Genomic DNA, 13,520 nt, shown 5'->3' with positions numbered 1-13,520 from the left:
TTTGTCTAGAATATATACTTTATTATTTGCAGTCTGTGTACATTTTAATATGTGACTGAATTTTCTACACCATTTTCTCTGTTTAAGCACATCCTGGTCTTTTCCAACCACCCAGTCAATTGCACCTTTAATATATACAGTCAGTATTTATGAATATTGCATATGCATCTATGAACTTAGAAAAATAACATGCAAGGAAAATTGTTACCATGAAACTGATAAAAAATAAAGATAGGTAAAACAGTCAATCCCCTTTTTAGTGTGTTATAGCTTTGCACCAAGTATCAGATATCAAAACAGCTTCAGATGCTTCTTGTTAAAGGCACTTACTGTTCTTCAAATACACTTTCACATTTAGTTTCTATTGCATTAGGAAGTGTATCTCTGGGATCATACTTTCATAACACAGCAGAGAACAGTCGAAAAAGGCAGCATTAATAAAAAGGAAAAAAGGAGGGCTTATATTAAAATATGAAAATGCCAAGAATTAACACAAACTTTAAGGATTTGGTCCTTATAAAACAGGCAACAGCATTCAGGCAATAGTGATTTCTTTTCATAGACGCTGACAAACTAATATCCCCAAAATATGAACTCTTCCAGTTCCAGTGTATAGATATGTCTGAGTAGAGTAGCGTACCCTCTAACACCACCCCCAGTAGAAATACAGCTTTTCAAGACTAACCACTGTTCCACTTTGGCTGTGAAGGACGAACCTCACAAGAGTGTTAGACATGGACACGCTAGCAAGCCTACAGCTCTGTGTCCCTGTATCTGGAAGGCTGTCCATAATAGCCCTTCTTAGAGTGGTCTGCCAGCTGCCGGCGGTACTCCTCCTCCTCCTCCTCCGCATCGCTGCCGTAGCTGACGCGGTTCTCCAGGTAAGGTCTGACAGGAGGCTTCTGGGGCTCTGGAGGCCTGGAGCTGGCATGGCAGAACATGGAAAGAGAAAGAGATAAAAACAGCTGTGCTTAAAATCTGCTTTAAGGCCACATACAGCTTAGAAAGGCAGATGGAGCAAATGAAACCCCTTCTAGCCAATAAAAAACTGCATGACTATGGTAAACCTATCTGGAGAGGCATCCTATTTCCATCAAGCTGGAGGATGATGCTCAGATTTGATGTACTCAACCTACCTGGAAAAATGCCAAATTTAAAATTTTAAACATCCCTGCACATACACAGACATCAATAGCTTTACAGTGCTCTATTCCCTGAACAGAGAGGTTTTCAGCGTTACTACTAACCCCAGCTGACATCTCCTCTAAGTAGTTTTGCACGGAATTTTTTCTATGCCTCCTTCTTTTGCATCCTCGGTCTTCTGTCTCGAAGTCCAGATACTTCTTATGTGAAATTTCTTAAATTGGTAGCCTTTTTACTCAAATTTGTAGCCTTTTCACTCAAGGCTCTCATTAAGGCTCTTAACCTTCGAAATGGGCAGAGATAACCCACACATTTGCTTTTTATGCACTCTGGTGCTACACATTTGACATTATGAAGATGTAGAAAAATAGATTCTGTCAAGGCAGAGTATCTCCTCAGCTTCCAACCCTGTGGTTTTTGCAACACATGCTCCAGAAAAACAAGATAGTATTCTCCTTACATCTTTCTCCCAGGACTTAAATACTCCCTTCTAGGCCAACCATTAACACTCCTGTAAAAAGCCAACAACACTGATTGCTACATGTTAAGCAAACACTCTGCAAACATGGTGAAAGATTCATTTTCATTATTTTTATAAAGCTTCCAATGCTATATAAAAAAGACCCTAAATTTTCTGAATCTGCCAAGAAATCCAGAAAATACCAGTTTCCCATCGTTGCATTTTTGATTATTTACTGTGACATTTGACTCACTAGGGAAAAAAGTTCCTTTTCTATTGGCTATTGCTAAGATGCAAGAGAAAATTAAGAGTCCTGAAGAGCAACAAACAAAATCCATTATGCAGTGTGTTAGCTCTTGCATAGGTGTCATGTCCTAGAAATGTACAGTGTGTAGGGTAGATGACACAGTGGTCAACCCATCCACAACTTACTGAATTTTATGAGATTTGATGGGTCATCTGTATTAACTTTCATCCTCAGTTTACCTAGCCATATCAGTAAAGAATAAGCATTTAAGTAAGTGTTATTAGAATAGCAAATATTTGCTATGATAGACTAACAGTCATCTAGTATCTAGCACAGGTAGAATGGACATCAGAGGACATGAATGCAGGCCAGCTTCTGTAATACTACTGAGGCAAAAAACTGGCTTTGCAAATGATTCATTGAAAGAATGCAGTCTTTCCTCCTCAACTACTCAAATACTATAAATGAACTAAAAGAAAAAAAAAAAAAAATCATAGAATGAGTTCACTGAAGAGTTTGCTAAAGTTCAGCCCCACCTTTACTGTTATCAACAAAACAATATACACCAAGGCAGGATGACTTATATGAACAAAAACTGGGAAGATCAGTTTTCCTCCTGCCAGTGAAGTCAAGAATCGAGACGGAATGCAAGGAACTGGATATCCCTTACCTCATTGGCTGGGGCCAGTTCTGTTCTGACTTCTGTGTTTTGACAGGGACAGCATAAATATCTGGATGCTTCTGGGCTATTTCAAGCTTTAAAAGAAAGTAGAGGAAAATAATTGTTCTTCTTAATTCTTCCATTAGGGATCCTACATTAGTGACATTAGTAGGTCACTGCTACATCTGAAACAATTAAAGAATTTGTAACATCTTATATTGATATTCCTACAATTATGTAACATTTTCCTAGAGTAGTAGTTCAAATTCTCACACTTGAGTACAATGGACTGCCAAAAGCAACAGGATTAGGGTTTTATAGTTACAATAGGAAATCTCAAAATATGACTTCTTTTTATGCACAAATACCCAAAATGAGTGAGAGCATGTCTCTGCATGTTTCCCAAACTTCTCCCTTCGAAAGCAACACACCACAAAGGGCATGATTTTAGTTTTCAGGACTCTTGTTGTTCTACAGGTTGCAAAGCACAGTTAGGAGAAAGGCATTCTCTTCATACCCTGGCATTTTGTGCCTCTTGTAGCTCTTGCATTCTTTGCATCCTTGCCTTGTGATCCATCTCCTCAAATATTTTCACTTTCCTCAGTACTGATTTTGGAGTATTTTCTTGTTCACTTCCTTCCTCTTCCAACTTTGCCTCCTCCTCCTCCTCTGCAGGCAGGACTGCTGGCTGAGAGTTTCTCAGAATGGGACGCCCAAAGGCAGGTTTCACAGCAACAGGTGGTGGTGCTGCTTTAGCTGAGACAGTTGAAGTCTCACTGCTGACAGCAACATTACTTGATCTGGAGTCATAGTTCTTGGGGAAGTCATATGGATCCTCTTTGTTTTGTAACTTTCCCTGCAAGTATAAAACCCACAAAGTTTACATCAGAAACTGTATAATTTTAGTTTCAAAAGAAAGCTTCAACCTGAAAGTAATCACTTTGCCTTCGTATTCATCAGGGTCAATCTTTGTATGATGTAACACTTCAAAGGTATTTGAACTGCTGCAACATTTTGGGCATATCTTTATACACATCAGCCTATAGAAGACCAGGACATTTAGACTTATTAGACATTTATTTGTCCTATTTGTTAAGGATTACCAGAGCTATGTGTGTTAGAGCATAGCACAGAGAAAACTGATGTCTCAAATAATCTTCCACTATTGCTTACAGTGGAGTATCATGACCTAAAACTTAGAAGTGCAAAGAACCCAATTCTGTTTTATATTCAGCTTTTGTTTTCCTTGCACATGCCCTCCTCTGCCCTATCTTCATTGTCAAGGCACACTTGGGCTGTATTTTGAATACTCAGCATATATGAAAGAAAGGACTTTGGGGTCAGATGAATTCAGGTATTTGTAAAATAGAACTTAGTATCCAAACTCTAATTTTATTTCCTCTTGCATCATTCTGAGCAATGTTTGAAGAAACGGTTAACATGAATTCTTAGTCATGGTCAGGTGGTAGATTCTGATTTTGTGCTTCACAATAAAAACATTAGATATGTTTTTCCTGGTGTTTAGCCTACTTTTGATCTTGCTGAGCTAGAAAAGTGCCTATCAGTTTGCTAGTAGATACAAAAAGGAGTTTACTTTCTTATTCCTTATGGAAATTATTCATTAGAGATCACATGTATTTGAGAAGAACTGTTATCCAGTAAGTCTCTCTGCTTGATCCTGTAACACTGTCCAGTCGTTTCTTCTGTCAACACTTAAAATGTTTTCTAGTCTCTGACAATGTCTATTGCTCTTTCCAATCTGCCACCCTGGAGAGTTCTCCAGAAACAGGATGCTTGTCTTCAGGTTTGCTTCTACAAATTTACCTTAGGTGGCTCAGGCTTGAATGCTGGAGGTGGACTTGGTTCTCTAAGGATCTCCCTGCTACCAGCTTTTCTCAACTGAGCCCTTGGCTCTGGAGTAAACTTTTTTAAACTCTGTGAAAGAAAGTAAGAGAGAAAATCACTGCAGTAGCCAGTAATTAAATAATTTTTCCTCTCTCTCAAGTTTACAATTTTGGGAACAGTAACCAGGAGTAAAATGACTGCCAGCAACATAACTACAATCACTGAAAATGTAATTGAGGTGTTCAAGGTCCTGAAACATCATCAGGAACTCTATAAATTTAGGCAGAAAAGCAGAACTATTATTATTTTCCTCTAAAACATTATCATAAGCAAGGAAAAGCTGCTGTTTAAAAAAAACCCTCTGATTTTTAAGACATACATAAAGGGTTTTCAGAAAGCCCAGTCTTACTGAAAAATCCTATCATCTCACCTCCTCATGATGCACAGGTTCAGAGGATCGGCTAACAGATGAAATCCTTGGTTCCTCCAAAGGCTCATCAAGTTCATTGTCAGTGTATGCTCCACCTTCTCCATCTGTGTCCTCCAGGTCACTGATCAGCCGGCTGTCACAGCTCAAATAGTCAGCACCCATGGCAGTAAGATAAGACATACGATCATCCGCATCATCTTCCATGCCATCCATCTACAGAAAAGTCAGCAACAAATAAGGAATAAGGATTAAATAAATTAAAGTCCAGTTAAGACTCAACATCAGGCCAAACAAGCCGTTAGGAGTAACCTGGTGGAACTGAAAGAAACTAATGCAGAACCATAAAGAAAAGTGCTGTGCAAGTTTTTCCCTCATCATCATTCTCCCCTAGCCCAGCATTAGTGATGAAAGCTCCAAAGTGTTACAGAAAGAAATTTTTTTTTTACAGACATATATCAACTGACTATTTGTCTAGCCTATTGAACACTGGCAAATGAAATTCTGAACAATTTTTACTGGCAAGAGATACTTCGAAACATCTGTACAGCTTTAGAGAGTATGGACTGACTGCTTACCTTTCCTTCTGATACCCATACTGCTTCTCCTTGCTGTTGCTGAATTGTATCCTTCAGGCTACCATACCAGCTGTCATTGGCTGAATTCAAATTAATGGTTGCTGTAAAAATTGAAGGAAAGGGTGTCAATATACATGGTAAATTCAGTGCAATCCTTTATACATTCTTTGCTGTTTAACACTTTTTGGTTTAGGTGTGTGAGAATGTTAAACAGCCACTTCATTTAGATCGTTGACAGAAGCATGGTATTTTTGTTTTATTGTTGGTCCATTTCCAAGCTTATTAAATCACTTTTAATGGCAGTACACAAGGAACTTTGAAAGAAGTCAAGGGAGGCATTACTCATGACCATCCCTTCACACTCTTTTAGTTCCAGCCTGCATGAGTTAATATGCAGAGCAGTAAAGTAGATGTCTTGAGACTTACACTGTCTCACTGTTACTTGAGACTTACTCTTAGTAAGCAGGTTAAACAAACATTCTTCTTTACCTGTGAAGAGGTGGGAACAAGTTTTCTTCAGTTTGTTTGCTTGCTCATAAAGTTTTCTTGAACTCTTGTTTGATGTAGAACATAGCCTTTGTCTCATGGTCTTCACACCCTGCTTACTGTCTGGGTTAAAGAAGACCACAATTGGAAACCACTGGGTGTAATTTAGCAGGTCCACTGCTTTAGGAGTGACATCCAACAGAGCATGCTTATCCTGTTAACAAGAAAGGACAGTCAATATGGTGCATGTGGGATCAAGTGGAGGTGACTGGAGCATGGGATCCTAAGAAAACCAGTATATTTGTCCAAATAAAAGCACAACTTGTGGAATGTTTTCCCACACTTATATCATATTTAGCATGTTAAGAGCAAGTAGAGCACTGCATGACCATAAAGCCTTTGGCAAACTCAGAAAGCAGATTCTTTTCTGTCCAAATTTAGAATGGACTTGAGAAGGACAACATAATTTCTTATATCAAGTTCAAAGCCATTAAAATTACCAATATTGCTGTTGAACAACTTCAAAACAGTTTTACCATTAAGCTTATTACAGAAATAGATGCACTGAAAATCCGAGAACTCTCGAAGTTTTAGGAGCAAACAAATCAAACACCATGCCCTTGAGCATAAGCCATTTTCAGAGGAATGCCCCACCTGCTCAATGATCTGCCTCACAGTGTTCAAGCGCACTACCCCAGTTGACTTCTCCGAACCTGCATCTCTGGGCTCTGTCTCTGCAAAGACAACATTTCAGCTTATATAAAGTAGCCAGGCAGCTGTATGATTATTTAGTTATCCATTCTCCCAGTTAAGGATGAAAAAGACACTAAGAGGACAACTTACTTGCTGTCTGGTACAGGTGAGGTAAATCATTTGACAACTTTTCCATAGCGACATCTGCAATAGGGCCAAATATCACCACAGGTCTCTTAAAACCAGCTGAAAGAAAAATATTTGGAGAAAAGAGAAATCTGATAAGACTGGTTTTATATATATAAAAGACAAGACCCTCAAAGTTAAGAATCAAGTTGAAGTTATTAAAAATATGTTTTAAAAAATTATTTCTCAGAGGTTTGTGCAACAGCATAATAGAGAAAACTACTTTTACCAGCTGAGAAAGTAAGATACTGTTTCAACAGCTTCCTTATTTCTTCTAGTGGAATTGTATTTTTCAGAATATTCAGAATTTTCAGAATATTCTACATCTGAAAATGTACAGATCTTAATTTCTCTTTCCATCCATCAAAACTCCATGAACCTTGACACAGTGGGTTTTGTGTGAATAAAGACACAAATCATAAACCTACTGCAATGCAGCTTGAAGAAGCAAAGAAATGTAAAACTATGCTACTGCTTATGTTGAAGCAAGTGAAAACACAGTCCTCAGAGTTAATGGGGGAATGCCATTACCCCAAGTCTTCATCCTAAGGCATCTGGGATCTCCTTTAAACTGTATCTTTTGTTCCAGAATACTGCCATGTGCTACTACCCAGAAAATTAGCTCGATCTGCTCATCACCAGCAATACAGCTATGATTATATTTGAACCATGATTATATTTGAACCACTGAAAACATTTGAGTTCTATTTGCTCTGAAGCTATTTATGAAGACTGAGGTTGATCTCAGGCATATGGATTGTACTTTCAGAGCTAGCCAAGAAGAATCTGAGGAAACAAGGAAAGCCCTACTGCTTCATTCCCTTTTTCATTTTAAGCTTTAAAACTGGCAGGTATAATTTGGAGGCAAGAGAGAACAACAGCAGTTTAAAAGGATAAAAAAGGTTTCTTGTAGAGTAATTAGTAGCCTCCAGAAATCTCCATCCTGAGAAAAATGTCATCCCTTCCTGTTGTTTTAATTTAACGTCATTAGAAGTTGTTAGAAATCACTTTCTTGCTGACCAAACATTTGAATGCTAAAGCAGCAGGCAATAAACAGACAAGACAGCTCAAAGCAGTCCCACCTACCTTCACGCAGCTGAACGCGCTCATAAGCTGGGAATTTTGTGCTCACAGATACAATAGCTGTCAGATCTTCACGGCTCTTCCTCAGATTCTTCTTTGCTCCAGATCGCTGGCCACGTGTTCTCCAGAAATCTGCCCTATCGCTTGAGCCATCTTTTTGGGCATTCTGAACACTGGCCATCTGTTCAGCTCTGACAGAGAAAGCAGGGAGCTCAGAATTAGTCAAAGAAGGCAAGGATGCTTCCACTAATGAACAATGAATTTTGAATTTGCAACAGGTAATTTGCCAGATCCATTGGAAGGAGGGGAGGTAAAAGCAGACAAGTTCAGGTGCCTTTGCCTAGGAGCAAACACATTGTCAGAACAATGTGCTCTGCCAATGATCTGCCACAGCTACAACCTGCTGGGCAGGAATGAGATAAATTGGTCACTTACACAAGCATAAACAAAAGAATGCAAATGCAAAGAGGTGGTGAGAGAGGGCAACTCAGAACTGAAGGCCTAGGAAATTACTGTCACTATTCTCTTCTCCATTAGACCTCAAAAGTCACTACAGCATAGAAACAAAGCCTGGTTTGGTCAGATCAATTAATAGAGAGGAGAAAATGTACTTACCAGGAAACAGACAGGGGATCTTGTAATTCGTGTGTATCATGTAATTGTGAACTTTTTCTTCCATCATAAAATCACAACCACACTCAAGAACTCAAAAGCTACAGTCTAAAAATTCATCTACAGTCTGGTTGTGGTTTTAGAGTTTGGGTTTTTTTTTTTCTGATTGATTTTAATACTTTTATGCATTGGACACATTTGAACACTTATTATTACCTCCCATGAATTTTGATTAGGAAAGCATATTTAAGCAAAAATGTTGCTGTGGTTCACTAAATATTTCACATGAAAATATAGACTACAGCTAAAAAAAAAAAAAAAAAAAAAGCCTCAGAATGAATACTTAAAATTCTGTCCACAAAGATATACATAGGAAATTCAAGCACTGAATTCTTCTAAAAGTTTAATCTTCAGAGTATTCTTACACAAAGTCTGAGCTTCTTATGGTGAAGGATTTTTGTTTGCTTAGTTTTTTTGTTTGGTTGGGGTCTTTAGTTTGTTTTGATTTGATTTGGTGAGGATAGACAGACAAAGAAGGTGGGGAGAAAAAAAGCAAAAACCAAACAAAAATGGGACCCACCACCCATTTTCTGGAAGAGGAACTGAAGCAGCTACTGCTCAAAGCTTGGTTGATTGCTGAGACAGAAGCTCTAGGTCTGTGCTGCAAATAATAACCTATGTAGATAACACCACCCTCTCTCACTGTCTCCTTGCATAAATCCATGATTCTAAAATATGCAGTTTTTACATGCACAATTCTTGTAAAAGTGAAGACAAAACAATTTATTCATTCTTGTAGAGAGGAATAAAAAGGAAGAAAGGTATGACATAGGAAGCAAAAATGACTTGTGGTGGAGGGAAAGAAAATCTTACTTCTAACAATGGGTAGGAAGACATGATGCACCTTACCTGCTCTTATTGGGAATGAGACCCTTTTCCAGTTCGTTTCCAATTCTCACAGCCAGCCAGTTTCCCAGTTTGCCATCATACAGTGTATCAACTACTCTAAAGATCTCCCCTCTGGTGAATGCTAAGCTCTGTGGAGACTCTTTTTCACACTCAAAGTGACTCCTTATGAAAAATGAATCTCCTCTGCCACAGGCCATGATGTCTCTGTAGACTAAAACAAGACCTCTATTTTAGTTTGCATCTTTTTACACTTGAAAAAAAGATTATAGCAAGTACAGCTTTAAAATTCCAAGTGTCTGCTCAGAAAGATGTAGAAACTCAGGTCTACATCCCCCTCCACACACTTATCAGGAGTGTTCCAAACTTGTATGTGCATAGCCCTTACAGCTCCAGGGCAAAAGGTAGCTATGGTACTACAGTCTTGCAGCAGGCTATGTCTCACAAAAGGAAAGCAAGAAGCTTTTCTTGCTCCTTAACTGCTCATGAATAAAACTGTCCATTTTCTGCTGATTAAATCCCTTCTGACTGCCAAGGCACAGCAGATCTTCTCCTGGCTGCTACAAACAGAAAAGCAGAAGAAAAAGCAGAACCTTACCACTTTTCAGGATTAAGAGTTGCTATTTGCTAATAATAAAAGACATGGAGAAGTGCTCTGAAAAACACATCACACATGCAGCCTTGTATATAAGAAATATAGCTATCTTCTCAACTATTGAAAAGAAGATAAAACTAAAATGCGATCAAAAATAAGCACAAGAGAGATTATTTGTGGTTTCACTGACAAAGCACAGCTTAAAAGATTCACAGATATACATACATTTTTTTCAAAGCACCTACCTTCATATTTGCTTTGAGCCAAAATTGTCACAGTTTCACCTTTGGGAATTTCTAAGAGATACAAAACAGCTTCTTCCCGAACAATGCCTCTGAAGTCTTGGGTGTTTACCTACATACCAAACAAATATTGTACAACAATTGATAAATCAACAATAAAAGGAATAACCACAGATTCTTCTTTCATATGAAAAATCTTAAATATTCTTTTATTATTTTTATATCTATGTTTCTATATCAATCAATCTATATAAAAGCCAATTATTGTCTTTTGTGAATATGTAATCCCAGCTATTAACAATAATCTTCCTGAAATAAAATGTTCAGGTTGTACACTGCTAAATTGTTTCTTCAGCTTCAACAGCCTCTATCGAGAAGGGGAAAATGAAAAGAAATAGAGAGAACATTATATTAACCTTCCATGTGAATTTCCAGAAAAAAAGCAGAATGAAATGATTAAGTGGCACAGATTATATAAATAAGAAACCTGAAAAATGAATCATCATAACCTGAATAAACTGGAGAAAGATGAAAGAAGAAAATTACAGAGGTCCCAAATTTTCCCCCTCAAAAACTAGGAATAAACATGGTACAAAAAATTTATTGTCACACCTTGCAGCATTTTTCTTGATCAATATTTAACTACTCCTTCCACAACATTATAAACAAACTGAAGTTTGGTGTACAATTCTCCTTCAAAAACTCATTTCTGTAAGATCCCTCCACCACATTTACCACCTTCCAAAGCCATAATTTGATTCCTAAGATCATAATTTCTCCCATATTTCCACTAAGAAGCAAACTAGAGTATACAGAAATCATTTGTATTTCAGGGACACATACTCATACCTTAAGAATCTGATCTCCTTCCTGCAGTCCCTCCTGATCAGCTGAGGTACCTTCTTGAATTCCAGCAATAAAAATTCCTACATCATTTCCACCAGCAAGTCGTAGACCCACGCTGTCCCCCTTCTTGAATCTCACCATTTTGGTATTAGGACTACAGGATTTACAAACAGAAAAAGTAAGTAAGGCCAGATATTAAGCATATTAGGATGCCAAAAGAAAAAAATTACAACTCCTCAACAATATCGTATTAATAATATTCTTTTCTCCTTTCTTTCACTATATAGGCTGTATTTATTGCTGTATTTCCTGCCTTCAGTGAAGGCAGGAAGCAGAGAATTTGCATTTTTCAGAGTGGAAAATGAACTAGGAATAGTGACTAAGTGGCATGCACAGCCCTGACTGAGCAGGGAAACAGATCCCTCTTTTTGAAACCCCACAGTGGCTCCCTACCTACTGCATCCTCTGTCATATGAACAGCTGTGGTGTTTGTGAAAACAGACTGAGTTATGAGTAATCATACTCATTGTTTTTTCTTCTATAATATAAAGAACTGTCATATGAATTAAACTGATACCTATTTTCTTTACTATTTAACATGTTTGCTAGAAGTCTTCAAATTTTCTGTTAATGAGAAGTATTTTCAAGTACAATCTACTGATATGTTAACTATCAGTCCTTTCACATTGCAGTGGGAGAGACTAGCTGGACTAGGCTCAGCTTTTTTTCTGTCAGAAAAGCTGTATGCCTGAGTGACCTTCCAACTCAGAGGACACTACTTATCTGTCAGCCATTCTCGATAATACCCTAAGCCTGTATTATAAAATTCCACTTCACCAAAATAATCACTTGATTAATTTGCACATCAGTGACAACATATGCAAGTTCCAAGCCAAAAAAGGTCTGAGAAGGAAATCCATTCGAGAAAATACACCAAGCTAGAGAACATTTCCAAAATTTAAGTCTTCTCCTTACAATTCCAACATTCCTATTCTTTCAATTTCTGTATTTGAAAACTCTCAGAGGAAAACATGTTAATTGATTTCCTAGTAATAAAAAAAAAAAAAAAAAAAATTAAACAAAATTCTCACATATGTTTCCATGCAAGTCAAGAAACACAGGGTGTACCTTCCAGGTAGATTCCAGGCAGATATTTTTAAAACTAAGCTGATCTCAAATATCATCAGTTAGCAGCTATGTCACCTCTTCTCAGCATTAAGCTGTAACAGGAGTATCACTGGTCATTGGAAGAACACTGAGTGCAAAAGAACTCAGCAAGTGCCACCTTACCCATATATTGCTTCATCTTCTGGGCTGGGTTTAAGAATTGTTCGTGTAGCTGCTTTTGGCTGAGGCACTAAAGGTAAAACAAAATGATAAAATATGTTACTGAAATACTGGAAAAGTTACACACAGCAGGAATTTTTACTATCAGATAGCAATCAAACCCTCCATGCTGAAGATTGATACATATTTCAAAATCAAGCGTGTCTAAAATTAATTTATTTCAATTTTTGTATTCTTGAAAAAGAAAAAAAAGTTCAAGGAAAGGATACATAACTCACTAGATCAGACTTCATTTGTCTGCTTAGGACAACAGTCTAACAGCAGGTGTTCTAGGAGAATATTTGCTTTTTTGGTGGTAATTGTAATAAGCAACTGCTGTCAAAAAAATATCAGGTGCTTCTTCCCTGTACCACAAAGCAAAGACAAACCTCTTCTCTGTGTCAGGGTGGGGCTGACATAAAGAGCATACCAGCTTTTTCCACATGGTTTAGGGAATGGACATTCTGTGGCATGGGGAAAAATAATCAACTGAAACCTTCAAGCTCTCACCTGCTGGGTCATCTTGGTACTTCAGTTCTTTGTTTGAGTCTACAGCTGTAACAGCAGGAGTAGCAATGTCACCAGTTGATTTGAATGGAGTAGGCATTGCTCCCATTCTGGACATCCTACTGGAGGGATCCTCTTTAGCACTAAAAGAAAGAAATAGAAAAAAAGGTGTCATGATATCAGATAAGAATGCATATATTTGAATAATTGCTTTGATAAGCATGAGAAAAATGAACTAGAGAAGACCATTTCTTACTTTGGTTTATCTTTCAGTTTTTCATTGGATGAATGTGAATCTAGATCAGAATGATGTAATCTGTCATCTTGAGGGGAGAATGATCTGTTTGACTCTATTTCAGAAATATCTGTAAAGAGAGTGGCAAATCAAGACATGCAGGATTTGTTATCTGCTCACCTCGTCAGCATGTGTATTTACAAAGTTTTCACATAGAGGATACACTGAACATTCACTCTCATCTCAAGCTGGATTTGACAAAGATTCAAAAAGTGTCTTTTAGTGCTCCCACCCCTCCACCCTCCCAAAATATTTCAGGAAAGTTTCACGCAAGTTTCAAGAAACACACTCATGTCACACAACAACTCTGAGCACACCACAGCTGCATTAGCTAGTGCTAGCAGGCTTTGATTTGAGGTGGAGGTTTCCAAACAGAAGACCA

The 13,520-nt window shown here is 37.8% G+C and overlaps 1 protein-coding gene across 4 annotated transcripts in view; it reads right to left on the bottom strand.

Moving 5' to 3' along the window:
* Positions 1 to 13,520, bottom strand: part of TJP2 (tight junction protein 2) — a 62,754-nt gene continuing 49,234 nt past the window's right edge. For all 4 annotated transcript variants that reach the window (XM_056513260.1, XM_056513262.1, XM_056513261.1 and 1 more), the window contains exons 9-24: positions 13,100 to 13,208; positions 12,847 to 12,986; positions 12,301 to 12,367; positions 11,014 to 11,164; positions 10,168 to 10,276; positions 9,331 to 9,541; positions 7,813 to 8,000; positions 6,691 to 6,786; positions 6,502 to 6,581; positions 5,851 to 6,061; positions 5,362 to 5,462; positions 4,787 to 4,999; positions 4,336 to 4,446; positions 3,029 to 3,367; positions 2,521 to 2,606; positions 1 to 924 (exon numbers count right to left, since the gene is read on the bottom strand). In XM_056513260.1, the coding sequence (XP_056369235.1) occupies positions 753 to 924; positions 2,521 to 2,606; positions 3,029 to 3,367; positions 4,336 to 4,446; positions 4,787 to 4,999; positions 5,362 to 5,462; positions 5,851 to 6,061; positions 6,502 to 6,581; positions 6,691 to 6,786; positions 7,813 to 8,000; positions 9,331 to 9,541; positions 10,168 to 10,276; positions 11,014 to 11,164; positions 12,301 to 12,367; positions 12,847 to 12,986; positions 13,100 to 13,208 (2,384 nt within the window). In that variant the 3' untranslated portion in view covers positions 1 to 752. The remainder of the gene's footprint in view (positions 925 to 2,520; positions 2,607 to 3,028; positions 3,368 to 4,335; positions 4,447 to 4,786; positions 5,000 to 5,361; positions 5,463 to 5,850; positions 6,062 to 6,501; positions 6,582 to 6,690; positions 6,787 to 7,812; positions 8,001 to 9,330; positions 9,542 to 10,167; positions 10,277 to 11,013; positions 11,165 to 12,300; positions 12,368 to 12,846; positions 12,987 to 13,099; positions 13,209 to 13,520) is intronic.

Source organism: Oenanthe melanoleuca, chromosome Z (assembly GCF_029582105.1).
Source record: "Oenanthe melanoleuca isolate GR-GAL-2019-014 chromosome Z, OMel1.0, whole genome shotgun sequence".
In the NCBI taxonomy this organism is placed as follows: domain Eukaryota; kingdom Metazoa; phylum Chordata; class Aves; order Passeriformes; family Muscicapidae; genus Oenanthe; species Oenanthe melanoleuca.
The sequence above is the reverse complement of the archived record's forward strand: the minus strand, read 5'-3'. Positions and strand labels throughout refer to the sequence as shown.